General features: G+C 43.7%; 1 protein-coding gene across 4 annotated transcripts; it reads left to right on the top strand.

Moving 5' to 3' along the window:
- The first annotated feature begins 244 nt into the window (after positions 1-244).
- trip12 (thyroid hormone receptor interactor 12) lies at positions 245-22,792 on the top strand. 4 transcript variants are annotated; one of them, XM_080508098.1, is made up of 42 exons: positions 245-297; positions 2,792-2,938; positions 3,358-3,483; positions 3,633-4,420; positions 7,008-7,113; positions 8,092-8,228; positions 8,652-8,735; positions 10,388-10,483; positions 10,577-10,728; positions 10,855-10,890; positions 10,976-11,071; positions 11,170-11,262; positions 11,369-11,530; positions 12,310-12,378; positions 12,495-12,660; positions 13,667-13,784; positions 13,977-14,133; positions 14,216-14,369; positions 14,524-14,752; positions 14,851-14,969; positions 15,166-15,373; positions 15,660-15,760; positions 16,147-16,321; positions 16,503-16,644; positions 17,195-17,386; positions 17,580-17,731; positions 17,813-17,970; positions 18,116-18,189; positions 18,295-18,494; positions 18,813-18,940; positions 19,198-19,349; positions 19,447-19,589; positions 19,694-19,850; positions 19,995-20,093; positions 20,185-20,299; positions 20,485-20,639; positions 20,780-20,944; positions 21,070-21,234; positions 21,323-21,436; positions 21,661-21,755; positions 21,992-22,095; positions 22,193-22,792. In XM_080508098.1, exons 2-42 carry the CDS (start codon positions 2,841-2,843, stop codon positions 22,387-22,389), a joined length of 6,177 nt encoding a protein of 2,058 aa, XP_080364224.1. In that variant the 5' UTR covers positions 245-297; positions 2,792-2,840; the 3' UTR covers positions 22,390-22,792. The 4 variants fall into 4 exon arrangements, with proteins under 4 accessions (XP_080364224.1, XP_080364222.1, XP_080364223.1 ...); XM_080508096.1 differs by having other exon boundaries at positions 21,067-21,234; XM_080508097.1 differs by lacking the exon at positions 245-297 and adding an exon at positions 1,281-1,352 and having other exon boundaries at positions 21,067-21,234.
- The last annotated feature ends 1,285 nt before the right edge of the window (positions 22,793-24,077 follow it).

Here is a 24,077-nt window from a genome sequence, read left to right as displayed (position 1 = left end):
CGTTTGCACAGAAATGTTTCTTCTTTTTTTTTTTTTTGTACGATGGAATTGTGCACAAAGCTAAGAATCGAGCCTCGTCGCAGCTCCCGCTGACTGAAAAAAGGAAACAAAACAAAAAAACAAGCTGATGCAAAAAAAAAAAGAAAAAAAGAAACAAAGTAGTCCCCCAGCGGATGAATCACGCGGATGTATATTGCAGTTATAGGCCCCTCAGCTGATGTGAAACTAGCAGGGTTTAGAGAGAGAAAAGAGGAGCTGGTGCACTGTCTGTTACAACTACAACACTGGAACAAATAGGTAACAAATATTATGCCAAAGCTTAGAAATGCTCACTGACAACTCAGCCAACTGTCTATTATAGTCTCGAAGTTAATCAGTGTCGAAATATATGCGAGGAATTGTGATTGTATGTGTCGAAAATCTTGTCGAATCCCGTTGTTGCTTTCCTGTTTTTTTGTGTCTAAAAGGTATCAGAGGCCATTTCTTTTTTTTCCTCTGTACTGCTAAGCTAGCGTTAACATGCTAGCTACTAGCTAAACAACTTGGTGAAATGTTCGCTGTATTTGACAAAAAAAAAAATCAGAAAATAGCATTAAAGACTCCGAATGAGTAAGTGGAAACAAAATGTGGAGAGCTCGTTCCATCCTGCCAAGCTGGCAAAAGCTTTTAGCCAGCGACAACAAGGCTGGCTAGTGGTAATTAGCTCGCATGCCAAGGTTAGCTGGTAATAGCTAGAACGCTCTTGTTTGATTTAACGTCAGCTGCGTGACTTGTCCTGCGGAAGCTAATTCCTTGTTGATACGGCCAGTGGTTTTACCGTCAGCCGGACAACTCTTTCCATCAGTAAGAAGAAGATTTAGCTACTCGTACGGGTATCGACGACGTGTTTATTTTTGTCAGCTTAAAGTGTTTGCGGTCATTGCAGAGCCGTTCGCTGTATAACTTGGCTAAACTAGCACTTAGCTTGCTAACGATTGCTCCGTTCCTCTACGTTTGACCTAGATAGTCACCGTGAAGAGGCTATTGAGATTTATTCGGCATCTTTTATGACTCGACGAGCCTGGGCCGTGTGTTTTTATGCGGACGTTTGTTCGCCACTAACTTGTTCCTGTCGGCTATCTGAAGCTAAATCGCTGGCTAGCGCTTGAGTGAGACGCAGGCATTTGGCCTGAAGTGAGCTTAGAAAACATTGATCCTCACGGTTCGGTAACGTTAGGTTAGCTGTACTTTGGTCCACCAGCGGTCGCGTTGACAGTTGCTTAGAGAGCTGCCGTGTCTGCGTCGGTACCTGCCGACTTGACAGCTGTGTATTTCGGATTGGATCGGGCCATCACACAGTATTTATTAGAGAGGTGAGCTAACTTACGTGCGAAACATGTACGTATATTTTTAAGACCCGGACTGTCAGCCAGATACATTCCAGATTTCCATGGCAGTCAGGACACACAGTTAACCAGTGGCTGGTTTACGGGTAGGTTGCTAGTTTTATTTAATCAACGACTGGTCCAGTCGATGCTGCCATTTTCGATATGTAACTAATCACAAGTGAATGTGATCGTTTGTTTTCCAGTTAGGAGGCCGTATTTGCCATTTTGTACCACATCTTCTCATTGTAAGGGTTCGTACGCTGTGTGAATTTGGAGGTTGGTTTCGTTGCTACCTCGCTAAATAGGTTGTCACACCGGTAAGCCAACTACGCATTTCCATTGAGCTATCGCTACGGTCGCTCGCGTTAAGCGTTACCATCCTCTGAAACTGCGTTTTCTCACAATTAGCTCCCACATACAGCAGCTACAAGGTTCGTATTTAGGTTGTGTCAGTATTCAATGAAGCTATGTTCGTGACTGGGCTACTGTCAAAATGCACGGGGCTGGCTAGGAGTAGCTAAACATGCTAACGTCGGTCTGTGGCGGTAGACAACTACGTCAGAAATACAGGCCTCTCTGAAACAGGGGCAACAAAATTAGATCCAGTCGTGGCCGTGTGTCGTGGTGTTGTGGAGAAAAACAAACGTATCTGCGGCCGTTTGCGCTCGATTGGTACTGGATGTGCTTAACAGCTCGCGTCATACACTGAGTGTGATGCACCAGTTGTCAGGACAGACGAATAACAAAGACGAGGATGCACTGTCAGTGCAGGCCTAACATGGCCCTGTGAGCTGGACAAGTGTGGCGTATTTTTGTCATCAATATTCACGATATCGCCGTTTAAATCCCGATCAGATCAGCCAATCGGTGATTTTTATTTTGTTCACAAGGTGAAGTGTCGAGATTGCAATATATTGGTCTTGTGTAATAAATTATTTAACCAGGCTATTTAAATGAGTTTTCACCACATCACCAATTGCTAATGTCACTAATTCACTAGTTGCATAAAGCTGATGCCATCCTGTGTATTCCTCCCCCCTTTTCACCAGCCTGGTCGGACCTGTTTCTTTTTTCTTTTTTTTTTTTTTAAAATTCAAGAATATCTTCTGGTTTTAAAGATTTTTAGGCATGTAAAGGTAATCTTATATTTTGGGGTTGTTTCCCTTTGTTTCCTTTGGTATGTTTAATCTGCTTTCCCTTTTGTTGTTGTAAACTTGGATATACTTTTCTAATTAATTGTAGTATGTTCAAAATTATGAACGTCTATTTAGTAGACAAATCAGTTCGTGCTTGATCATGTAAATTGTATTTTGGTATACCGTTTGAACCTATGGACAATCATCTTCTTGTGGATGACAACAATAACAAGATTACTTTTGCATTTGGTCAAAACTCTTCTTTGCTCCCCTTCTCTTTGATTCCAGTGAATGGTAGTGTCTAGAAAGGGTATGTCCCTTCAGGAGAGAGGTGCCAATGTCCAACCGGCCTAATTCCAATCCAGGGGGGTCACTGCGACGTTCACAGAGGAACACTGCTGCAGCCCAGCCACAAGACCACACAGTCACGGAAAGGTGAGTCCAGTTCTGCATTAACCAAACTTGAGTTCATTAGAGCATGTGGGGTAAATCATTATTCAGGCTTTTCATCAAATGAGTGTAAAATAATTATTTAGTGGACTTAAGTTTGTACTGAGTTCATTTGGAGGGCTGTACATCTGATAAAGTTCAATTCTAATGTATCTTATGTTTACCGCAATAACCAAGAGAGTAGCTTATCTATTGTTCTTTTAACATTGTTAAAGAACAAATAGTAATGAGGTGGGTTGAAACTGTTGATGGTGCTGCTCTGTAGGTGTTAATGATCACTGGATATGTAGATTTTATCAAGCAAAGTGATGGGAGGGGGGGGGGCGGGGGTTGTTCAACTCTTTCATGTGGCTTGATTACTGAAACCCGCACTGTTCCTTGCTCTTTAATTTCCAACCTTACAGGTTGCAGTCAGAGCAGGTTAAACATAAAGCAAATTCCCCTCCTGAAAGTAGAAGACCTAATTCTAAAGCTCCCAAAGCCACAGCCAGCTCAGCCACTGGCCAGTCCAGAGGGCACAGCTCAAGAAGGTATCCCCATTTTCTAGTTGTACGGTGTGTGTGTTTGTGTGAATGTGAAAGGTTACTTTTTCACATTTGTGTAATTGCAGTCACTGGTGTTGAGGACTTTACTAGTTTCAAACATGTCCTGATTGTTGTTTCCTGTTCCTTCCTGACAGAAGTGGTCTCACTCTGTCCGTGGCTTCACTTGTGCTGCAAGACGAGTCTGAGGCTGCAGGAACATCCGAGCAAGCCCGACCGGGACACCAGTCCAAGAGCGAAGGCACTCGAGGGTTGAAGCGAAGCGAAGCTCCCGACCAAATCAGCACCTTTGGACCCACCCCAGCAAAGAAGCCCAAATCACTCCCACCATCCCGCGACAATACCTCAGAGACCAAGAAAACCCCAGCCAAGTCCAAGAAGCGGTCCCTTGCTTCAGAAGCGCCTCTGCCGTCGGGGCGAGGGCAGAGTAAGAAGAGCGTGGCCGCTGGGACCTCATCAGTACAGAAACGGAAGAAGGTGGACTCTCTGGCTGGTCTTAGTAGCACCGCTGGGTCCCTCCCCAATCATACCGAGGGCAGAACTGCAAAACTCACCAAGCTGGCGTCTAAATCGGCCGCCTCAGCCAAAGCTGGGTGTAGCAACGTGACAGACTCCTCCTCCTCAGCCTCCACTTCGTCGTCCTCCTCCGCCACAGGCACCAACAGCGCCGCCACGCAGGGCGCCCGAGTCAAACAGGGAAAAGACCAGACCAAGGCCCGCCGCTCTCGCTCAGCGTCTAGCCCCTCCCCACGCCGCAGCACACGGGACAAGGAGCAGGCCAAAGCCGCCAGCTCTTCAAAGTTTGAGTGGCCAGCTCGCTTCAACCCCAAAGTCAACCTGCCAAAACCCAAACTGTCCCTGCCCGGATCCTCCAAGACTGAAAGCTCCAAACCCGGGCCATCAGGATTACAAGCTAAACTAGCAAGTGAGTCACTTTCTGTCAAGTCAACTGTTCACGTGGTTTCTTCACAAATGGTTTTTATTGAATGGAAAGGTTACATTGACCACATTAATGTCTTCCTGGGAATTTGCTGTTAATCATGTTCAAACATTGGGGGTTTGAACAGTGCCGGCTTGCAGAGTGTCAGCAAATTCTTCTCATGTGCTGGGTTGGAGCTTCTATCGCTGCGATTAAATGTCACAGCACCGGTGATCCAAGTGGCATCACAGCATCAGTTACAAAACCTCACTGCACTGCCGAAGCAGATGTGTTTGCAACCGTCACCAGCTACAGCACAACGTAGCGCTCAATCGTTATAAAAACTCCATATAGATTAATCAGATCGAGTATTTCACAAAGACTTTCTTCAGACATGTGTGCAGCTCACACTCTGTGCCCGTCTCACACATAAATACGGTGAGTGTCACTTTAACACAGTACGTACACAGCCCTATGTTTTGCCTGGAATATCCAGTTCACATGTGAAAGATCCTCCTGAGCAGGCTCACATTTCACACTAGAGGACGAGCAGTCCCACCCCGGAGAAGAGCTCCAAACACAAATACTACCAGGAAAACGCAGGATGTCAACTGGATGTTTTCAAGAGACTCCAGTCACAGAGCAAATCAGCCTTTTATAGTGCTTCTATAGTCTTGTCACTATTGATTTAAGAATGTAGTCATGATTGTGTTTCTGCTTATAGTGTGATAGCACAGGTTTGAACTGTTTTCAGTGTGGTGTTATATGTTTGGATCATCTTAACAAGGTTTTACAGTTAATTCTGTAAGCATTTTTTATTGCAAGTTTGGATTGATATTAGCAGCGGTTTGCCTTTGTTACAAAGTGAATTTAAGAGATAACTTGAGGTACTATTTTACATTTTTAAAGGCCAACTTGTTAGATGTTACAGAATTTATTGACATGAGTAAAACATTTTAGATTAATTACATTTTCAGTGTAAAACCTGTTGAAGTTGGTTCCCTTAGATTGTGTTTTCCATGTGAGTTAGTCTTTGTCTCCAAATCTATCCGTTGTACATGTTTCAGTTGTTGGTGAGACCAAGCAAAATTGACAGAGGTTCGAGAGGAGAGCGCTTTGCAAAAGGTTTTGGCTGTTCTTCTCTGCAAACATCCTGGAAGTCAAACCTGCACAGTGGCTGTTTTTATTAAAAAAAATCGCTTACTTTTTTATGGCTCCGTCTTATTGACAAATCGGTAGAAGCGGTTCCAAATGTCATGATCTATAATGAGAGAGAAATATTCTATACTTGAGTACCCAGTCGCTTTGATCTGTCGATATTGTACTTGTTTGTACCATACTGACTCAAAAAAGCTTAGATCAGCCATGCTTCAGCTCTAATGTATTACGATTACCACATTGAATGAAATACAAGAAATCCATCCCATTTTTTTTCCCTGATAAATTCACCAACCCACACCATGTGCAATTAACAGTAAATGAAACGGGAACATTTAACCAGGAGCACAATCAGTTATCAATATTTGGAATCACAGCCATGAAGAGTTAAAACTTAATGACATTTAAAGATGGTCTTACACACACGTGTGACAGTAGCATTGGGGGGGGGGGGGGGGGGGGGGGGTGTGGAAGCTGCTCAGGTCAGTATGGGGTCAGGCTGTCCTCGCCAGGTGGCAGGGTAGTAACTGGTGGGACCGGTGCCACAGGCCCGGCCCCTCCTGTCGTGTGTCAGCCCACCAGCTGACCACCGGTATGTTTGAGGGCAGGGAAGGACTCGTAAGCCACGAGTGTCCAAACCAACCACCATCATCACTCTTATAGAACCTACATCTGACCAACCTCTACATACACTATTGCTCTCCGCTGGAATGGTGAGTGGACACTGACAAAAGGTGTTGCATGTGATCCAACACTTGTCATTCATTCACTCAGCTTTGATTAGTAGCACAGATACTAATCAAAATTAAGAAAAGGATTGTGTGTGTGTACTGACTGACGCGACTGTTTTTAAGGTAAATATTTGGTCTGGTGTAATTCAAGATCAAGTAGGAAATGCGGGACAGAGAGAAGTTTTATGTAGATTGTTCTTGTATATTTGTTTGTTTCAGTTGATCAGTTTTTTTTAATGTTTATTTTTGTACTACTGAATTATGAGTTGCAGATCCAACATGAAGGTTGTCCTGTCATGGAGCCATGGTTGTGTTGCTATAAATACCCATCCGGTCAGTTGTACAGAGCTCTGAGCAGTCAACACCAGAGCCTTCACTGTATGCTGAAGTCAAACTTTGGAACCAGTGTTCAGCATCAGTCCGTCCTCTGTACCTCTTTCTTTCCTATTTCAACTAACCTTTTGAGGGGAAAATACAAACATCCAATCATTTAGTGTACGGTTGAGTTCATTCCTCCAGTTTACCTGATCATGGTGCTCAGGTGGGGTTAGTGGAAAAAAAAGTTGCATATCATTTGACATTTAAATCAATACAAATATCTTGCTGTTTTTGATTTGTATTGTATTAAGTACATCAAGTAGTCTGGAGAATTTGATACCAGCATGAGTTGGCTTGAGGTTCCTATGCTCCTTTTTCCACTGCAGGTTTGAGGAAATCCACTAAGAAGCGTAGCGAGTCTCCTCCAGCAGAGCTCCCCAGTTTTCGGCGGAGCACACGCCAGAAGACCACGGGCTCCTGTGCCAGCACCAGGTACAGATCACTATTATGAGCTTTTCTTTAAAATCAGAAATGATCAGAAACTTTCGGTTACTGGGATGGCCACTGTGTCGTCTCTGTGTTTGGTCAGAGCAGGTGAACTCAATAATGTAGCAATGTAGCACCGAAATGTTTTCTACGGCAGTCAATTAATGGAAATTTTTGTGTGATTGAGGATTTCTTTCATATTTAAAATTTCGTCTTTTGAATGGGACATTATTTTAAAGTCTTTTGCTCTCCCAACATGCTTTGTCAGTGCAAGGTGGTGTTTATGGATTGTCTTCATTACAAGGTTTTAGAATAAATATTTCAAAGATTTTTTTATTGCGTGCATGGATAGAAATAATTTTTCTATGGCCGTGTACAAATGAGATTCAAAAATGCTTTAGTTGCCCCCTGATCTTTGAAGTTTCCACAGAAAAAGGCTTCGACAACGGTATCGGTAAATAAGTGTTGTGGTCCATGCATTTGGAGAAGAAATTCGTTGTAGTGCAAACGGAATGAAACGGACTCCTGTTGGCTTCCTCTCAATGCTCGGCTTAACGGCAAACTACAGCTACTTTTGGTGCCACAGCAGCTTTTGAAAAACTTCACGTTAATGACCAACTGGTTTAAGTTGCAAGACGCATGCATGGAGCAGTGGGAATTGAACATCTGTGCGTTCACGGGTACCACGTAGTGACAAAATGACTATTTCCCATGAAGAAGAAGTGGAATCGCCTGGACCCAGTTGACATGTTAACAAACCATGTTGATCTGCTGCCACCCAAATATTAGTTTTATGCTCGCATGTTAACATGGAGTTAAAAGTCTGACAGCCCTAAGGTTTTTTCTTTCTTTCGTGGAGTGACACCATTATAGTGCAAATAATAATTTGTAATTTTTTATTTTTTTATTTTTTATTTTTTTTACAAGTTCACATCATCCGTGTGCGACAATATAATATAACATCTGTTTGTATTCCTGTTCCAGTCGGCGGGGCTCAGGCCTGGGCAAGCGCGGGGCAGCCGACGCTCGCCGACAGGAGAAAATGGCCGACTCTGACAACAACCAAGACGGGGCCAACTCATCAGCGGCTCGCACTGATGAGGCTTCACAAGGAGCTTCAGGTACTTCTAATACCTCACTTATGTTTGTATAATCCACGCCCCAGATGATGAGAATGGTAGTAAATTAGGGCTCGGCTGAAAATGACCACAGATCGGTTAAATTATAAGGTTTGAGCCTCAGTGGAGTCACTTGTGTCCAGTTAGATTTGCGTTCAAGCAGGTAATGTGTTTAAGCAAATCTGATTGAGCCAAGCTGCAGGTGTACCTTACAGTCCCAAAAGTCATTTGAACACACACACTACGTGAACACACACACTACTCTGAAGCTACACTTGGAATGAGCAGTGACTTATATTATCTGTAGAATGATGAATCTGATCATATTTTCCATCACGAAACTGTGAAGTCCGCTCAGTTAAAGTCTTTCCTGATCACATGGAACGTTTCCAATTTGACAGTTGTTCTTTTCTTGTCCGTTTCTAGCTTCAAGCTCAGTTGCTGGAGCCGTGGGGATGACCACCTCCGGAGAGAGCGAGTCTGATGACTCTGAAATGGGAAGACTTCAAGGTATGTTTGAACAAACTCTTAGGTTTGTATTTACTTGATTGCAGCTCAGAGAGTATATTCCCCAAGAGGTGTCCCGCAGAAGAATGATAAACCATCCACAATTACTTTTCTCCATTACTGTTTCATGAAGGCCAGGCCCGGCTGAGAAGGAGTGACCTGTCATGGTGCTTTCAACTTACTTCACTAATAATGATAATAATAATAATGCATTGGTTTTATATAGCTCTTTTCTTGACACTCAAAGACTCTTTACATTGCGTTATTCATTCACTTGATACTCAACTTTTGGGATTCAGTATCTTGTCTATGGACACTTCGGCATGTAGATAAGCAGAAATGGGAGACCCATGATGTAAAATGGAAACAAGAGCCATGTCTCAAAATTGAACCTCTCTGTATCACTTGTAAGGAAACACAAACTGGCCCCAAACAGATTTCTCAAATCTGCAATTAGCCAACAATGGACCACTTGAATTTGTATCAGCTTTTATATGAACCAAGTAGTGAAGTTGTAAGTGGTTTTATATGCTTATTTATTCACCTTCCTCTTTGAAAAGATTTAAAAAGAGACAAAAAAAACATCTCTGTCCTTGTGTGGCAGCAGTTGGATGCACCAGTGACGTTCAGGCTGGAACGAAACATGCTGCGATTGAAATCAAAGGTTAAATCAGATATCTGGTTTTGACACTGTTTCATGACTTTGATGCAGTCAAAAAATTCCATTTACACTATCTGAATGCAATCAAAAAAGCGGTGTGTGAGGAGCTGGAAGACCAGTGTCAAAATGGCATCTTGAACCCAGTTTTGGTTAAACGCTGGACTTTCAGTATCTTTGCAGTATAATATGGACAACATGCTGATCCATAGGCAATAAATGACACACTGAAGCTGTCCTCTCCAACTGAGTCAGCTTGTTTGCCTCCTGGCTGCACACCACTGTTGATTGCCATACTATTGAGAAAATAAGCCTAAAGCTGCCGGCAATCGACCTTAATTGTGTCACAATCCGTATTGACATTATTATTTTTCACAGTCCTACTTTTCATGGATGAATGGACGTTCTTCTGTTTGACTGTGGAAATGGTGATGATTCAAGCAGTGGCGCTGCTCAGATCTTTTGCCTGCATGCATACCGAGCCACGTGTGGTATGATAAAGGATGTGCCTTTGCCTGTACAGAGTTGAATGTTGGAATCCAGCAGGTCAGAGGCAATAGGCACCATACCAAGAGATTTCAACACCATCACAGCCACAACTCATTTAACTTTTTTTTGAATAATTTAATGAAAGAAGTTCCATGAAAATAACAGCATTCAGTAAAATAAACCCAAGTTAAATAACTTGATGATTTGTATACCTTTTAAATCCTTGTCACCATTAAGTTCTTCCAAAAGCCTTTTTTCCATTAAATGTAACGTCAAAATTTTTTTAACGGTAACAAAGAAGATGTTTTATTTTTAGAAAAACAAAATGTAAAGGCCTCTTTGGCTGCCTGGCTAACTGCAGACAGGAAATCACAATGGAAACGTATTCCCCTCTGCTTTCGTGGCGCTGGATCACAGATAACGTGATCGAGAAAAACTGGAAAGTCTCGCTTTATCCATGTTTTGTGAACCACCCCAAACAGCTGCTCACAAGCCTGTTTGTTTGTAGCCCTCCTCGAAGCACGAGGTCTCCCTCCACATCTCTTTGGACCCCTCGGACCGAGGATGTCGCAACTGTTTCACCGGACCATAGGCAGCGGAGCCAGTGAGTTCACTTCTGTGACTCTTCCAGAAATGTGGCATTCAGCGTCATATCAATGGAAAGTGAGGGCACCAAACATCCCACCTGTGTTTCCAGGCTCCAAGGCTCAGCAGCTCCTGCAGGGCCTCCAGGCTACAGGCGATGAATCTCAGCAGCTCCAAGCTGCCATTGAGATGTGCCAGCTGCTGGTGATGGGCAATGAGGAGACACTCGGGGGATTCCCGGTTAAGAGCGTGGTGCCCGCTCTGGTAAGTCTTGTCCTCGGACATTATTCAGGATTGTCTTCCTTATTATCACTGTATGGAAATGCCTTCAGTCAGTAGAATAAGACATTTTGTTGAATGACTGCTGATCAGATTGCTTTTCTTCCGCAGATTACACTGTTACAAATGGAGCATAATTTCGACATTGTGAGTATGATGAACTTTTCGTGATCTTTTTGGGACGCTGGTTCTTTGCTTCTTTTCTAATGTATGTCGATGTCTTTGCTCTCAGATGAATCATGCCTCACGTGCACTCACTTACATGATGGAGGCCCTCCCTCGATCGTCTGCTGTTGTGGTTGATGCTATTCCTGTCTTCCTGGACAAGGTGAAAAACGACACTCTATTTGTCCCCAAATCACTTGCCAAATTTTCTATAGTGGCCTTCCGATATGCTAATCTTTCGCTCCCGGTTCTCGACTGCAGCTTAAGGTGATCCAGTTCATTGACGTCGCAGAGCAGGCCCTAACAGCCTTGGAGATGTTGTCAAGGCGACACAGCAAAGCCATTTTGCAGGCCGTAAGTGTTGCACTCTTGTCTTTTCTGTTGTACCCTTAAAATTGCCCTCCGTCTCCTCTGACCACAGTCGTACACCCATGTAACGTGAACATGTTGTCCCTCACAGGGTGGGCTTGCAGACTGCCTCGTCTACCTGGAATTTTTTAGCATCAATGCTCAGAGGAACGCTTTGGCCATTGCAGCCAACTGCTGCCAAAGCATTACTCCAGACGAGTTCCACTTTGTGGCATATTCTCTGCCACTTTTGACTCAGAGGCTCACGCACCAGGTATGTTATTCAGCATAACGGTAAACCTGCAAAATGTGACTTGATGTGAACAGTGTTTATTTTTTCCAGCAACAAATTCAACACAACAGGAATTTAATTGGCAACATTAAGCGCAATGAACATTTTTTATTGTCATGGTAGTTTGAACTTTTTTTAAATGTCTTTTCAAAGAACTAGCAAATAAAACTAGTTTGCAGCAGATATTTTCTTATAAATTAGGATATACATTTGATATGAATTTTGTGACAAATGCGTGCCACACCAGTTGTCTGATATTGTTGGTCTATTAAGCTAATACTGCAGGAATTTTTACAACTGAAAAATGAATTTGCAAACTTGTATTTCTGTGTGCTGTTGCAGAAGCTGCGTGAAAATGAGAACTACTTTTCATCAATGGGAGCATTTTTGTACCAAAGACATGGTCTCATACTCAACTAATTTCTGCGGTTTCATTTTTTTGGAGATCAGCTATTCGATCATGCTGGAATGCTGTCTATAGTTTTTAGTTACTTGTTCTCTTAATGTGAAGGCTATACGATGTTACTCTGAGTACCACAAACTACATTTGCACAACTGTAGTTCGTTCAGCATCGCATTGGACACACCGAAATATATTTGCACCACTCTTTCAGAAAAATAATCATCCCACGTTCACAACAATTTTTACTAGTTTTTGCCACATTTTCCATTAAAATAAGATTGCTCTTTTGTATTTTAACTCTGGGGAAACATGTTGGGGAAACTCTGAGTTGGTCTCTTCTTACTTTCTTCTGTGCCAGGATAAAAAGTCCGTGGAAAGCACCTGCCTCTGTTTTGCCAGGCTCGTGGACAACTTTCAACATGAAGAGGTCCATACCCAATCCATCAAACACATCTTCTCACACCGTCCCTGCAGATTTCATTACTCGGTTTGCTTTCACAACCCCGGTTAACGTCCTTCATGTGTCTGTGACGATCTGTACAGAACCTGCTACAGGAGGTGGCGTCACGGGACCTTTTGACCAACATTCAGCAGCTGCTGGTAGTCACCCCACCTGTGCTCAGCTCAGGGATGTTCATCATGGTTGTGCGCATGTTTTCGCTCATGTGCTCCAACTGCCCATGCCTGGCTGTCCAGCTCATGAAGCAGAGTGAGTCATATCACACACACCTCTCACATTTATTCCAAGATTATTCCATTCTCAATACTTTGTTCCAGCCAGAAGTTTTATTTTCAGGAGTCAAGCTTATTTATTTTCGATTGTTGTATTGTAAAGGAAACGCTTCCTCGAGGCTAGCTTTGTTTAATTCACCTTTAGATTCACCAGAGCCGTCTGGTTAACGCCTATTAAAAATCTTTGGATTTCCTTTATTCACCATGCTGGTTTATCTGAATGGTTATTCGTGTTGCGCTAGTTTCAGTTTCCACTCTTGATGGCCCAGTGCAGCAGCTCAGAGGCTAAGCATGGACTATGTAGGGAGACAAAGAAAAACCTGTGGGGCATACAGATGCTCCACAGAGAGAACAACAGTTTTGAAAGTATGGGATCCCTACAAGCTAAATGGAAAAGAAAAAAAAAAATGCGTAACTGACATTCCTCAGCATCACATCCTCCCCGCAGACATCACACTTTTTATTCATGGTGGAAGGTTAGGAGGTATGCAGCTTGTCTCTTGTGTTTTGAACCGAGTCGGGCATTATAAGCTTAGACACGTTCCAAAAAGTGTTCTAAGTGGGCCTGTTTTGGTGTGAAAATGAAATTAAAGGATGCACTTGGCAAGATATTGGTTATTATGTAGTTACTTGTTAAATGTGAAAACGGCAAGAGAAGTTTTATAATTGTTGCTGTCAGCACTTTGCTGTTGCTGCTTCTGTTGTGACGTGTTTAAATGCCACGTGTTATTGCAATTTAAGCAATGAAAACGTACTTGGAAAAATGGTGACGTCATCCCCCCCCCCCCCTACATGGACTGTATGGATAAACACGGTCACTTTTGTCCTACAATACTTCGAAAGTGTAATTTCTTGAATAATGAGGTTTTTCACTTTGCATTCAGTCCTTTCTGGCGTTTTGTTTGTATGACGGGTGTATTGGATATTTTGGGTGTAGAAATCTCCTCTCAAAAGTAACTCCTGTAACGTTTGTTTCTTAACAGACATAGCAGAAACTCTGCGCTTCCTCTTGTGTGGGGCATCAAATGGCAGCTGCCAGGAGCAGATTGAACTTGTACCCCGAAGTCCTCAGGAGCTTTACGAACTGACATCCCTCATTTGGTAACATCTGTTTGCTACAGTCACACTTGGCTTCTGTGACCATAATTTTTTTCTTTTTGATCAACTCCAGGCTTAATCATTTGAATATAACAGTGAACGAAAATATATAATTTGTTTCTTTAGTGTATGTTGTACTTTGGTGAGCTTATTATGCAGCAACATCTGTCTCAAGTTATTAATTTCCATCTCCAGTGAGCTGATGCCATGCCTGCCGAGAGAGGGCATCTTCGCAGTTGACATAATGCTGAAAAAGGGCAGCGCTCAAACAACAGAGGGAGCTATCTGGCAGTGGCGGGATGACCGGGGACTGTGGCATCCTTACAATCGCATTGACAGCCGCATTATTGAGGTATGAATGTCTTGACTTGTGTTTCATTGACGTACATCGTTGGCCTACATTATGCGTGACATTGTGTGGCCTTGTTCTGCAGACGGCTCACCAGAACGGGGAAGATGAGATCAGCTTGTCAACCCTGGGTCGTGTATACACAATTGACTTCAACTCTATGCAGCAGATCAATGAGGACACAGGAACAGCACGCGGAATCCAGAGGAAGCCTAATCCTCTCGCAAACCCCAACACAGGTGACACACTTGCTTGGAATGAGCGATGTGTTTTATCACTTTCCCTGGAAATCGAAATAGATGGACGTGTTTTGATGCTGCTCCTCCTGACCTTTGTGTGGTTCTGGTATCTGTAATGAATAAATAAACTCACCTCATCATTGTGAATTTCCAGGGAGTCATCAAGAAGTTCGTCGAGAAGATGCACGAGCCCAGTTAATGAAGGAGGACCCTGAGCTGGCAAAGTGCTTTATCAAAACTCTGTTTGGGGTCTTGTATGAGGTGTACAGCTCCTCAGCTGGCCCTGCTGTCAGACACAAGTGCCTTAGAGCCATCCTCAGGATCATCTACTTTGCGGATGCAGAGCTGCTGAAGGATGTGCTGAGGAACCATGCTGTGTCCAGGTAAGAGATGACACCCAGCAGGCTCTCGGTAATTTCAAGAAAGTGCTCTTGTTGGTATTGGAGTGAAAGGTAATCCATGTGTTTGTCTCGTTCTTCAGTCACATTGCCTCCATGCTGTCCAGCCAGGATCTGAAGATTGTAGTGGGTTCTCTGCAAATGGCTGAGATTCTCATGCAGAAGTTGCCTGACGTCTTCAGTGTTTATTTCAGGAGAGAAGGTATTGTTGGTTTATGTGGGGAAAAACTCCATTCACATCTGCTTCTGCTGACCACAACAATTTCAGCAGTTGAAAATGTACAACAAAAGTCACACCAGAGCAATTGCCCTGATACTTCTTTCGTGAGACACAGTTTGATACTTGTCCTATCGTCAGAGCTCTGTGGTGATACCGGTCGTTGTTGTTTCACTTCTAGGTGTAATGCATCAGGTGAAGAACCTGGCGGAGTCTGAAAGCTTTCTTGTCACCAGTCCACCAAAGGCTTGTCCAAGTGGTACTGCCAGTCTCTGCACAACCACCATCAGCACTGCATCCACCACCTCTGCTAATAATGCAACTCCTGACCTGGGCTCACCCAGCTTCCAGCACAGCATGGACGACTCACTGGACCTCAGTCCACAGGGGTGAGTCCGAGGCCTTTGGTGCTTTGGTTTGGCTGTTTACAGAAAAGTTGTCAAGATCCATTTCCAGCAGAGGCTCACACTTAATAAATAAATATCATGATATAGGTAACCGCGAAACTGTATATAGCAAAAAATTAAAATGTCATGTTTGTGTGCTTAATCAGCAACGTGTACTCTGGTTGATCAGCGTGTTTGAACATTTAATTGTTTTTATAATGAACGAGCCAATACGTGTTTAACACAACGGCTGAAATGCATTTCTAAAATCTTATTTTCCACAATTAAGGCGGTTAAGTGATGTCCTGAAGAGGAAACGGCTGCCGAAACGAGGACCAAGACGGCCCAAATACTCTCCCCCAAGAGACGATGACAAAGTAGACAATCAGGGTAAGCGATTGTTTGCGTCTGTGTGATCTCCGATCTGTCACATTACTCGTGTAAGCACATAAGCTGTAGGTTTATCAATTAACTCCCCAACTGAAAATGGTGTTAAAGGCTTCAAACCACTTGCTCCCCTGTATTGATAAAATTGGGGAACAGCTGATAAGTTTTAAATGTTAGTTGTTATAATTGGATTTTCCTACTTTTTCCTGTTTTCTTAGTTTTTAATAACCTATTACTATGTTGACATTTAGTATTTCTTTGTGTTATTGATTAATATTGTTTGTCATTACTCGTCTGTTCAATCTACCACAGATTACAGAGCAGTAGATTTAAAGATGGCTCATGCCTTTTTCTTCTTCATGTAACCATCTTAATCATTTTATACGCAGCCAAGAGCCCCACCAGTACTCAGTCACCCAAATCATCCTTTTTGGCAAGTCTCAATCCCAAGACCTGGGGGAAGCTGGGTGCCCAGACAAATAATGCCAACTCGGAGCCCTCGCGCACAGCGGGGGTGAGTGGTTTGGCAAGGGCACCTCCAAAAGACTCGATCTCAAATAACAGGTATGACGATGAGAGGTTATCAAATCAGTTTTGCCTTTTTTTAAATATTTATTTCACCATACCACACCCATTGAGCTCTGCTTAGTGTTGTAGTGTACATATTGAATAATCAGTTGCTCACTAATGTTTGGATTTATGTATGTAATATGTGTTTTTTTCTGTGTGTAATCTTTGTGTTTAGAGACAAAATTAAGGCCTGGATCAAAGAACAGGCGGGTAAGTTCGTAGAGCGCTACTTTAACTCTGAGAACGTGGATGGCAGCAACCCTGCACTGAATGTACTCCAGAGACTTTGCACAGCCACCGAGCAGCTCAACCTGCAGGTAAGTCATTAATTCTATGTGGTGAACATTCAACATGACTCTCCGTGCTAGAAATTGTCTTTGCGTTGTTCCCCGGTATATTTGGGTCATAGAATGGTTAGTCATGCTAGTGGCTTTTTTACTTGAAAATTTCTAACATGGAATGGCTTCACTTCTTCGGATAAAGTGTTTCAGTGTTAAGGTAATGTTAAAAGTATTTCCATTTCCTGAAGAGCCGGTCTTGTAACTTTTTCTGACTCTAAACACCGTCATGCTGCATTTCCCACAGTGAAACTTCATACAGGCAGATGACACGAGCAAAGCTCTACATGCTGGAAAAACATTAATACATTGATTACTCTTAACAGGTTAAACTACAAGCAGCCATCTGGAAAGCTAAACTCTTCACTTTACCATCTTGATCTAAATGGATGAGGCCTTTTCTTACCACTTCTTCACAACATCAAATATAGCTTATGTGACTTGAGTTCTGCTGCAACTGGAAGTTAACGTTCCGCTACGACAAGATCGGTCATGCCAAGACTCATTTTTCCAATGGTACGTCTTTCAGGCGGACGGTGGTATGGAGTGCCTCGTGGAGATCTCCAGTATCGTCTCAGAGTCGGACGTGTCGTCCTTTGAGATTCAGCACAGTGGGCTGGTGAAGCAGCTCTTGGTCTATTTGACCTCCAGCACAGACAGAGACCTGCTGAGTCGAGATGTTCGGCTTAAGAGGTTCCTCCATGTGTTCGCCAGCTGTCCGGTGAGACATCGTCTTAAGTCCCCATCAAATTTTTTAATCTACTTCAGTCTTTATGCAACATGCTGAATGTCAAGACTACTGTTTTTTTTTTTACTATGGTTTATCTTGTAAGGCGGGGAGCTGTGCATGCATTTGGTGACCCGCGTCCCGTTTGCTGTCTATTAATTTTATCTTTGACTGTGTGGGTTTTTAGGTTCCAGGAATGGAGCCCGTCGGTCGGATGGACCCGTCAGTGAACCAGCCTTACCTGGCACTTGTGCACAAAATGAACAGCTGTCTGAGCCAAATGGAGCAGTTTCCTGTCAAAGTGCATGACTTCCCCAGTGGAAATGGCAATGGCAGCAGGTTTGTGACATAATTTTCCTTTTTTAGTCCTGGCTTTAAAGCCACACGGTCATTAATAATTTGACTATTTTCTCTCTTCAGGGGGTCTCAGGCACTGAAGTTCTTCAATACACATCAGCTCAAGTGTCAGCTTCAAAGACACCCAGATTGCACTAATGTCAAACAGTGGAAAGGAGGCCCTGTGAAGATTGATCCCTTGGCGCTGGTGCAGGCCATCGAGAGATATCTTGTGGTCAGAGGTGAGGGGCTGGTCACATGCTTTTAAAGAGGTTGTAACAAGGTTGTTTGTTCAGCTATTATGAATCACTGAAGGCATATGTCTTACTCCTACGTTCCCTTCATGAGCATGTTCCCCATTTTACTATTTAAATCTTGTTCTTCTAGGATATGGTCGAATCAGAGAAGAGGATGAAGACAGTGACGATGATGGTTCAGATGATGAAATCGATGAATCATTGGTATGCAATTTTATCTGTGCCGACAAGGGATAGAATATCGATTTGTGCACATATAATCCTCTTGATTTTGATCTTCAATTTTTATGTAATTCCTTGGTTTCTCAGGCAGCACAGTTCCTGAATTCTGGCAGTGTCCGTCACAGACTACAGTTCTACATCGGTGACCACCTGCTCCCCTACAACATGACTGTGTATCAGGCTGTGCGGCAGTACAGTCTTCAGGCAGAAGAAGAAAGGGAGTCGACAGACGATGAAGCGAACCCGCTTGGACGAGCTGGCATCTGGACTAAAACGCACACAATATGGTGAAGATACTCGTTTTCTTGTTTCAAGCATGACTAGATTTGTATTAATTTGCTTCGGGCAATAACTCTGAGGACATTTGGCACAAAACGGCAGCTTTTTGTCTCAATTTCACCCACATTTTGAACAGAGTTGATGTGATTTGATGTAATGTTCACAACCACATGCACACCACGTTCAGGTGCTGAGGGTCAAATTAAATTGCCGGTTTCTTTAATCCTTTTGTGTTCTACCCATTAGGAAGCACACTGTTAGTCTTGTTGCGTGGAAGTCTGAAGTGCTGATCAGGATGAATTGTGACAAAATGTTTTGTCCAACAGGTATAAGCCTGTGAGAGAGGACGAGGATGGTAGCAAAGACGCTGTGGGTGGAAAAAGAGGCCGAGCCCAAACCGCTCCCACCAAAACCTCACCTCGCAACGCCAAGAAGCAAGATGAGCTGTGGCACGGTGAGGATCTCTTATTCACGCTCGGTTCTGTACCATTTCATAGCTCTGAAACGAAAGGCGAATTTTTACACCGGCCTTTTGTGTTTAGAAAAAAGAAACAGCGAGAGAGACTGTTTTGAGTCGTATAGAAAAAAAGTATCCATTTCCTACATCAAGTGTCAATATTCCAAGTGTCATCACTGTCTTGACTTCCTGTTTGTCTCTTCTTGAGCCTTGTGTGGATGGTGGTTTTCATGAAAGCTACTGGTTCCTTTCAGATGGTGTCTGTCCCAGCGTCCTCAATCCTTTAGAGACATACCTCACTTCGGAGCCACCAGAGACCATTACCTTCGATGACCCTTCTTTAGAGGTCAACCTGCTGCTGAGGGTCCTGCACTCCATCAGTAGATACTGGTTCTACTTGTATGATGTAAGTGTGCCACAAAAACGAGAGAATGCATACAACAAAGGATGCCGCCTTAACCGGACTGGATTTGTGATGTTAAATGCGTGTCTGGTTGTTCCAGAATGCTGTATGTAAGGAAATCGTTCCTACCAGTGAGTTCATTAACAGTAAGTTGACAGCCAAAGCCAACCGTCAGCTACAAGACCCGCTGGTCATCATGACTGGAAACATCCCAACTTGGCTCATTGAGCTCGGCAAGACCTGGTAGGTGTTTCAAACTGCTAAAGGCTGAGAAAAAGAGAGGTGTCATGTCGAATAAATTCATGAAATAAATTGGTGGTCACCTCTCATCCTCTTCATCTCCACAGCCCCTTCTTCTTTCCCTTCGACACCCGGCAGATGTTGTTCTATGTAACTGCCTTTGACCGCGACAGAGCCATGCAACGTCTGCTGGACACAAACCCTGAGATCAACCAGTCAGATTCTCAGGACAGCAGGGTCGCGCCACGTCTCGACAGGAAAAAGGTAGTGTGTTTTGGGGGAAAAAGGCGAAATGCATTGCATTATTGGATCATGTTTATACATTGTAGGTGACCGACATCCATCAGCGTGCTGATACTGTAACACTGAATCCCCCCCCCCCCCCTTTTTTTCTTTCTGTGCTTTCAGAGGACGATAAATCGCGACGAGCTGCTCAAACAGGCCGAGTCTGTAATGCAGGACCTCGGTAGCTCCAGGGCAATGCTGGAGATTCAGTACGAGAATGAGGTATCGTTGAATTTCAGTTCTCTCAATGCTGCAGTTTTTCTACAGATTGTCCTCACTGTGGAAAATAATTCTAAATTGTTTGTCCTCTCAGGTCGGAACAGGTCTTGGACCCACTCTGGAGTTCTACGCTCTGGTGTCTCAGGAGCTCCAGCGGGCCGATCTTGGCCTTTGGAGAGGCGAAGAGGTGACCTTGGCAAATCCTAAAGGTACAGCCTCACACTTCCTCTTCTCACTTTGTTTACTCACATAGACGAATACCATTAGGATGTAGCAAATCCAACATGAGCTTATCTAATTTCGATGATAAAATGTCTTTTTGTTTTGGTGTGTGACACTTCTCACCTGTTTTGCTCGCTCAAACACTGACTGCACTTTTCGTCACATTCAACAGGAAACCAAGAGGGGACGAAGTACATGTTCAGCTCCAGAGGACTGTTTGCTGTTCCCTTCGGCAGGACAACCAAACCAGCACACATAGCCAAAATCAAAATGAAGTTCCGCTTCTTAGGAAAGCTCATGGCCAAAGCCATCATGGACTTCCGGCTGGTAACGACTCTCTTTATTCTCACTCTACTCATTTTTCGATTAGGTCTATTTTGGAAGTTTTCGGATTTGATTAGACTTGACATCAACCACGTTTCGTAGCGCCACTCAACCAGTAAATGGTTTCCCGCTTGTCTTTCCAGCTGGATTTGCCCCTGGGGCTGCCGTTCTATAAGTGGATGCTGCGGCACGAGATGTCTATAAGCTCCCATGACCTGGTGAACATTGATCCCAGCGTGGCCAAGTCCATCCAGCACCTGGAGGACATAATCCGCCAGAAGAAGAGGCTGGAACAGGACCGCTCACAGGTTTGTCTTTTGGATGGGTCCTGCTGGATCCTTGTGGTTTGGCTCACTTTTTGAAAGCATCCACCTCAGGTTGGTAAATGTACTTTGCTTGTGGTTTCTGATGACCCCTGGTTTGTGTCCAGCAGACAAGGGAGACCCTGCAACAGGCTCTGGAGAGCCTCAACATGAACGGCTGCTCAGTGGAGGATCTGGGGTTGGACTTCACTCTTCCAGGATTCCCGAACATTGAGCTGAAAAAAGGTGGCAAAGACGTCCCAGTCACCATCTACAACCTGGAGGAGTACCTCAGGGTATGTGCTGCAGCTTCTTTTCACCTCCTGCTGCCGTTTTCTTTCTTCATACATTTACCCTTCCTGCCACTTCGTCTTTTTCTCTCAGTTGGTGGTTTACTGGACTCTAAATGAAGGCGTTTCCAGACAATTCGAGTCATTTAGAGAAGGCTTTGAGTCGGTGTTCCCCTTGCATCACTTGCAGTATTTCTACCCAGAGGAGGTGAGGAATTTCATTCTTCTACTTTTAACCGATTCATAAACAAGTCTGAATTGTTCACGATTGAAACTTTAAGTGTTCTTGCAGCAGCTTATTTATTTCTAGTAATAAAGTCTTTACTGTTCATTTTGTCAAACATAAACACTTTGTAAATACTCCTCTTTAGTAAAGCGGTAAAAACAGCAGTCCTCAGTCTTGTTTCACTTTACCTTTTCGGTTTTCTCCAGCTCGACCAGTTGCTGTGTGGCAGTAAATCAGAGACGTGGGACGTCAAGACGCTGATGGAGTGCTGTCGGCCGGATCACGGCTACACACACGACAGGTGAGATGAAAAGATTGAAGCACCTTCAACAAAGTACAGGTGTTACTTTCGCCTCTGCAGTTTACTAAATTCTCACCGAGTGCAGCACTACAGAGGCATTTTGTGACATTCTCAGACTATAATCGGACTTCGGTAACGGCAATGAAGCGTTTTCCAAAATAAGAGCATTCTTAACTGTTTTAACAATAAACTGACAGACTTTGGGTTGAGCCTGATGTTTGATTGCGTGTGCGCAGCCGTGCAGTCCGGTTCCTGTTCGAGGTGTTGAGCAGCTTCGACGCCGAGCAGCAGAGACTCTTCCTGCAGTTCGTCACAGGAAGCCCGAGACTGCCTGTCGGAGGTAAGTAGCCTCACTTGCGCTCCTATTCAAACGTAGTCAAAGTTGCTGTGTCGACGTCGATTTGCTGCATCCTCTCGTCGTCGCTCTTGCCCGTTAGGTTTCCGGAGCCTGAATCCGCCTCTGACGATCGTGAGGAAAACCTTCGAGTCGACGGAGAACCCGGACGACTTCCTCCCCTCAGTCATGACCTGCGTCAACTACCTGAAGCTGCCTGACTACTCCAGCATAGAGATCATGCGAGAGAAACTGTTGATTGCGGCTCGCGAGGGCCAGCAGTCTTTCCACCTTTCCTGATCTTGCCACATGTCACATTCAAATGCCTTCTACAGCAACTGATTAAAATCATAACTTCCTTCTTAGTTTTTTTGTAATCACATACATTAAGGCTCCGTGTACAGCCTTCTTGTTAGAGAAAGCAGCTTGCAGAAAAACTAAGACTTTAAATATATATTTGCTGCCCCCATCTCTCCAAAAAAAAATTTAAAAAAGGAAAAAAAAGTGGAAGGGTGTTCCATGACTCCAAACTTAAACTATAAAAAAAAGAGAGAGTAACACTTATATCAGTAGTTGAGTAATGTTAAAAAGATGAAAACATCTGGGTGACATTTTAATTGCATTGCTATGTGATATTTAAAAAAAAAAAGAAAAAAAAAGGGATGTCTCCTCTCCAGAGTGGTGGACAGCATCTCTGGGTGTCGGGGGAGGAAGGGGGGGAGGGGGTTGGGGGGGGGGGTTCCATTGAGCAAGCTAGGTTTACTTTAGCTCCAAAGATCATTTGTACAGACAAATTTGCAGACTTTGCTCATTCTAAACACTTGATAGAATAGCTCTTTGTTTTCATGTCTCCTCCCCCTTCAGTTCGTCTGTTCGCATTTTGTTCTGTATTATATTGGCCCCAGTTCATGTGTTGCATTTTTGGTTTGGCTTCCCCGCCCCTCCCGCCGTGTGTCTTTGCTTCAAAGTTGTTCAAAATGAGAGTTGCAGTTGGTTGAATGCGGGTAGTGATGAGCTCATATTATCTTTTATTTCCACCTACCCCCCCCCCCCCCCTCGAGTTGAGAATGTGTTCTGGCCTCCTGATTCTAGAGAGCCTCGGCTCAACCCAAGAGTTGTAACCAATGTGTTGATGAGGTAACTTTGTTTTTGCTCTTGTTTTCATAGAGTTAGCGTCTTTCTGTTGGGCCCTACTGGATGTGTAGGGTCATCTTGGCAGACCAAGCTCTGAGCAACCCTCAACACGTAATGTAGCTGGGCACAAATTTGGCTGGTCTCATTTCATCGTTTCATGGCCAGATAGCATTTCAAGTTCATTTATGGAATAAAATATATATGCAGTTTCACACCCTGTTTGAGGTGGGAATGTCTGCTTTACCTTTTTTTTTTTATTTTATTTTCTATATTGTCTTTTATTTCTTGCTGTAGTTGAGTTTTTTTTTTTTCTTTTCTTTTTTCTTTTCTTTGCACTGCTGGCTTGGAACAAACCGTGGTGTGCACCTGCAGTCTGTGGCCAGGGGAGGGCGCCACTGTATGCTCTTCTGGCCCAATCGTTCATGTGCTGGTTTCTAAGATCTGCAATAATTTACTGCATCAGGTTCATGTTTTTACCTGAACATAAATAAAGTAACTGTTTGACTCATGTGTGTTGGTTTCTCTCATTTCTCCTCTGTGTCGCAGGAGCTCGATCACTCCACACACTCTTTGATTCCCACATCTTTGTCCATCTGCTTCTCCATGGGAGTGGACTGAGGACAGGGTTTTAGCGAGGTGTCGTGGAGATCGCCACGGTGGCTCTTCATCTGGCTCCACTGAAATGTTGCTCCGTCGGTCTCAGCATGGTTTAATAACATGACTTGCTCCAGCGGGAGCTTTACTCGCCACAGTGATGGCAAACCTGCAGGAACAAGTGAAAAACGGCGTTGCATAAAAATCTGAGTGGGTGTTGTAATAACCAAAGCTAAATGATGATAATCCTGTTCTCACCA

Source organism: Blennius ocellaris, assembly GCF_963422515.1.
Source record: "Blennius ocellaris genome assembly, chromosome: 2".
Taxonomy (NCBI): Eukaryota; Metazoa; Chordata; class Actinopteri; order Blenniiformes; family Blenniidae; genus Blennius; species Blennius ocellaris.
Note: the sequence above shows the minus strand (reverse complement) of the source record. Positions and strands in the feature narration are given on the sequence as shown.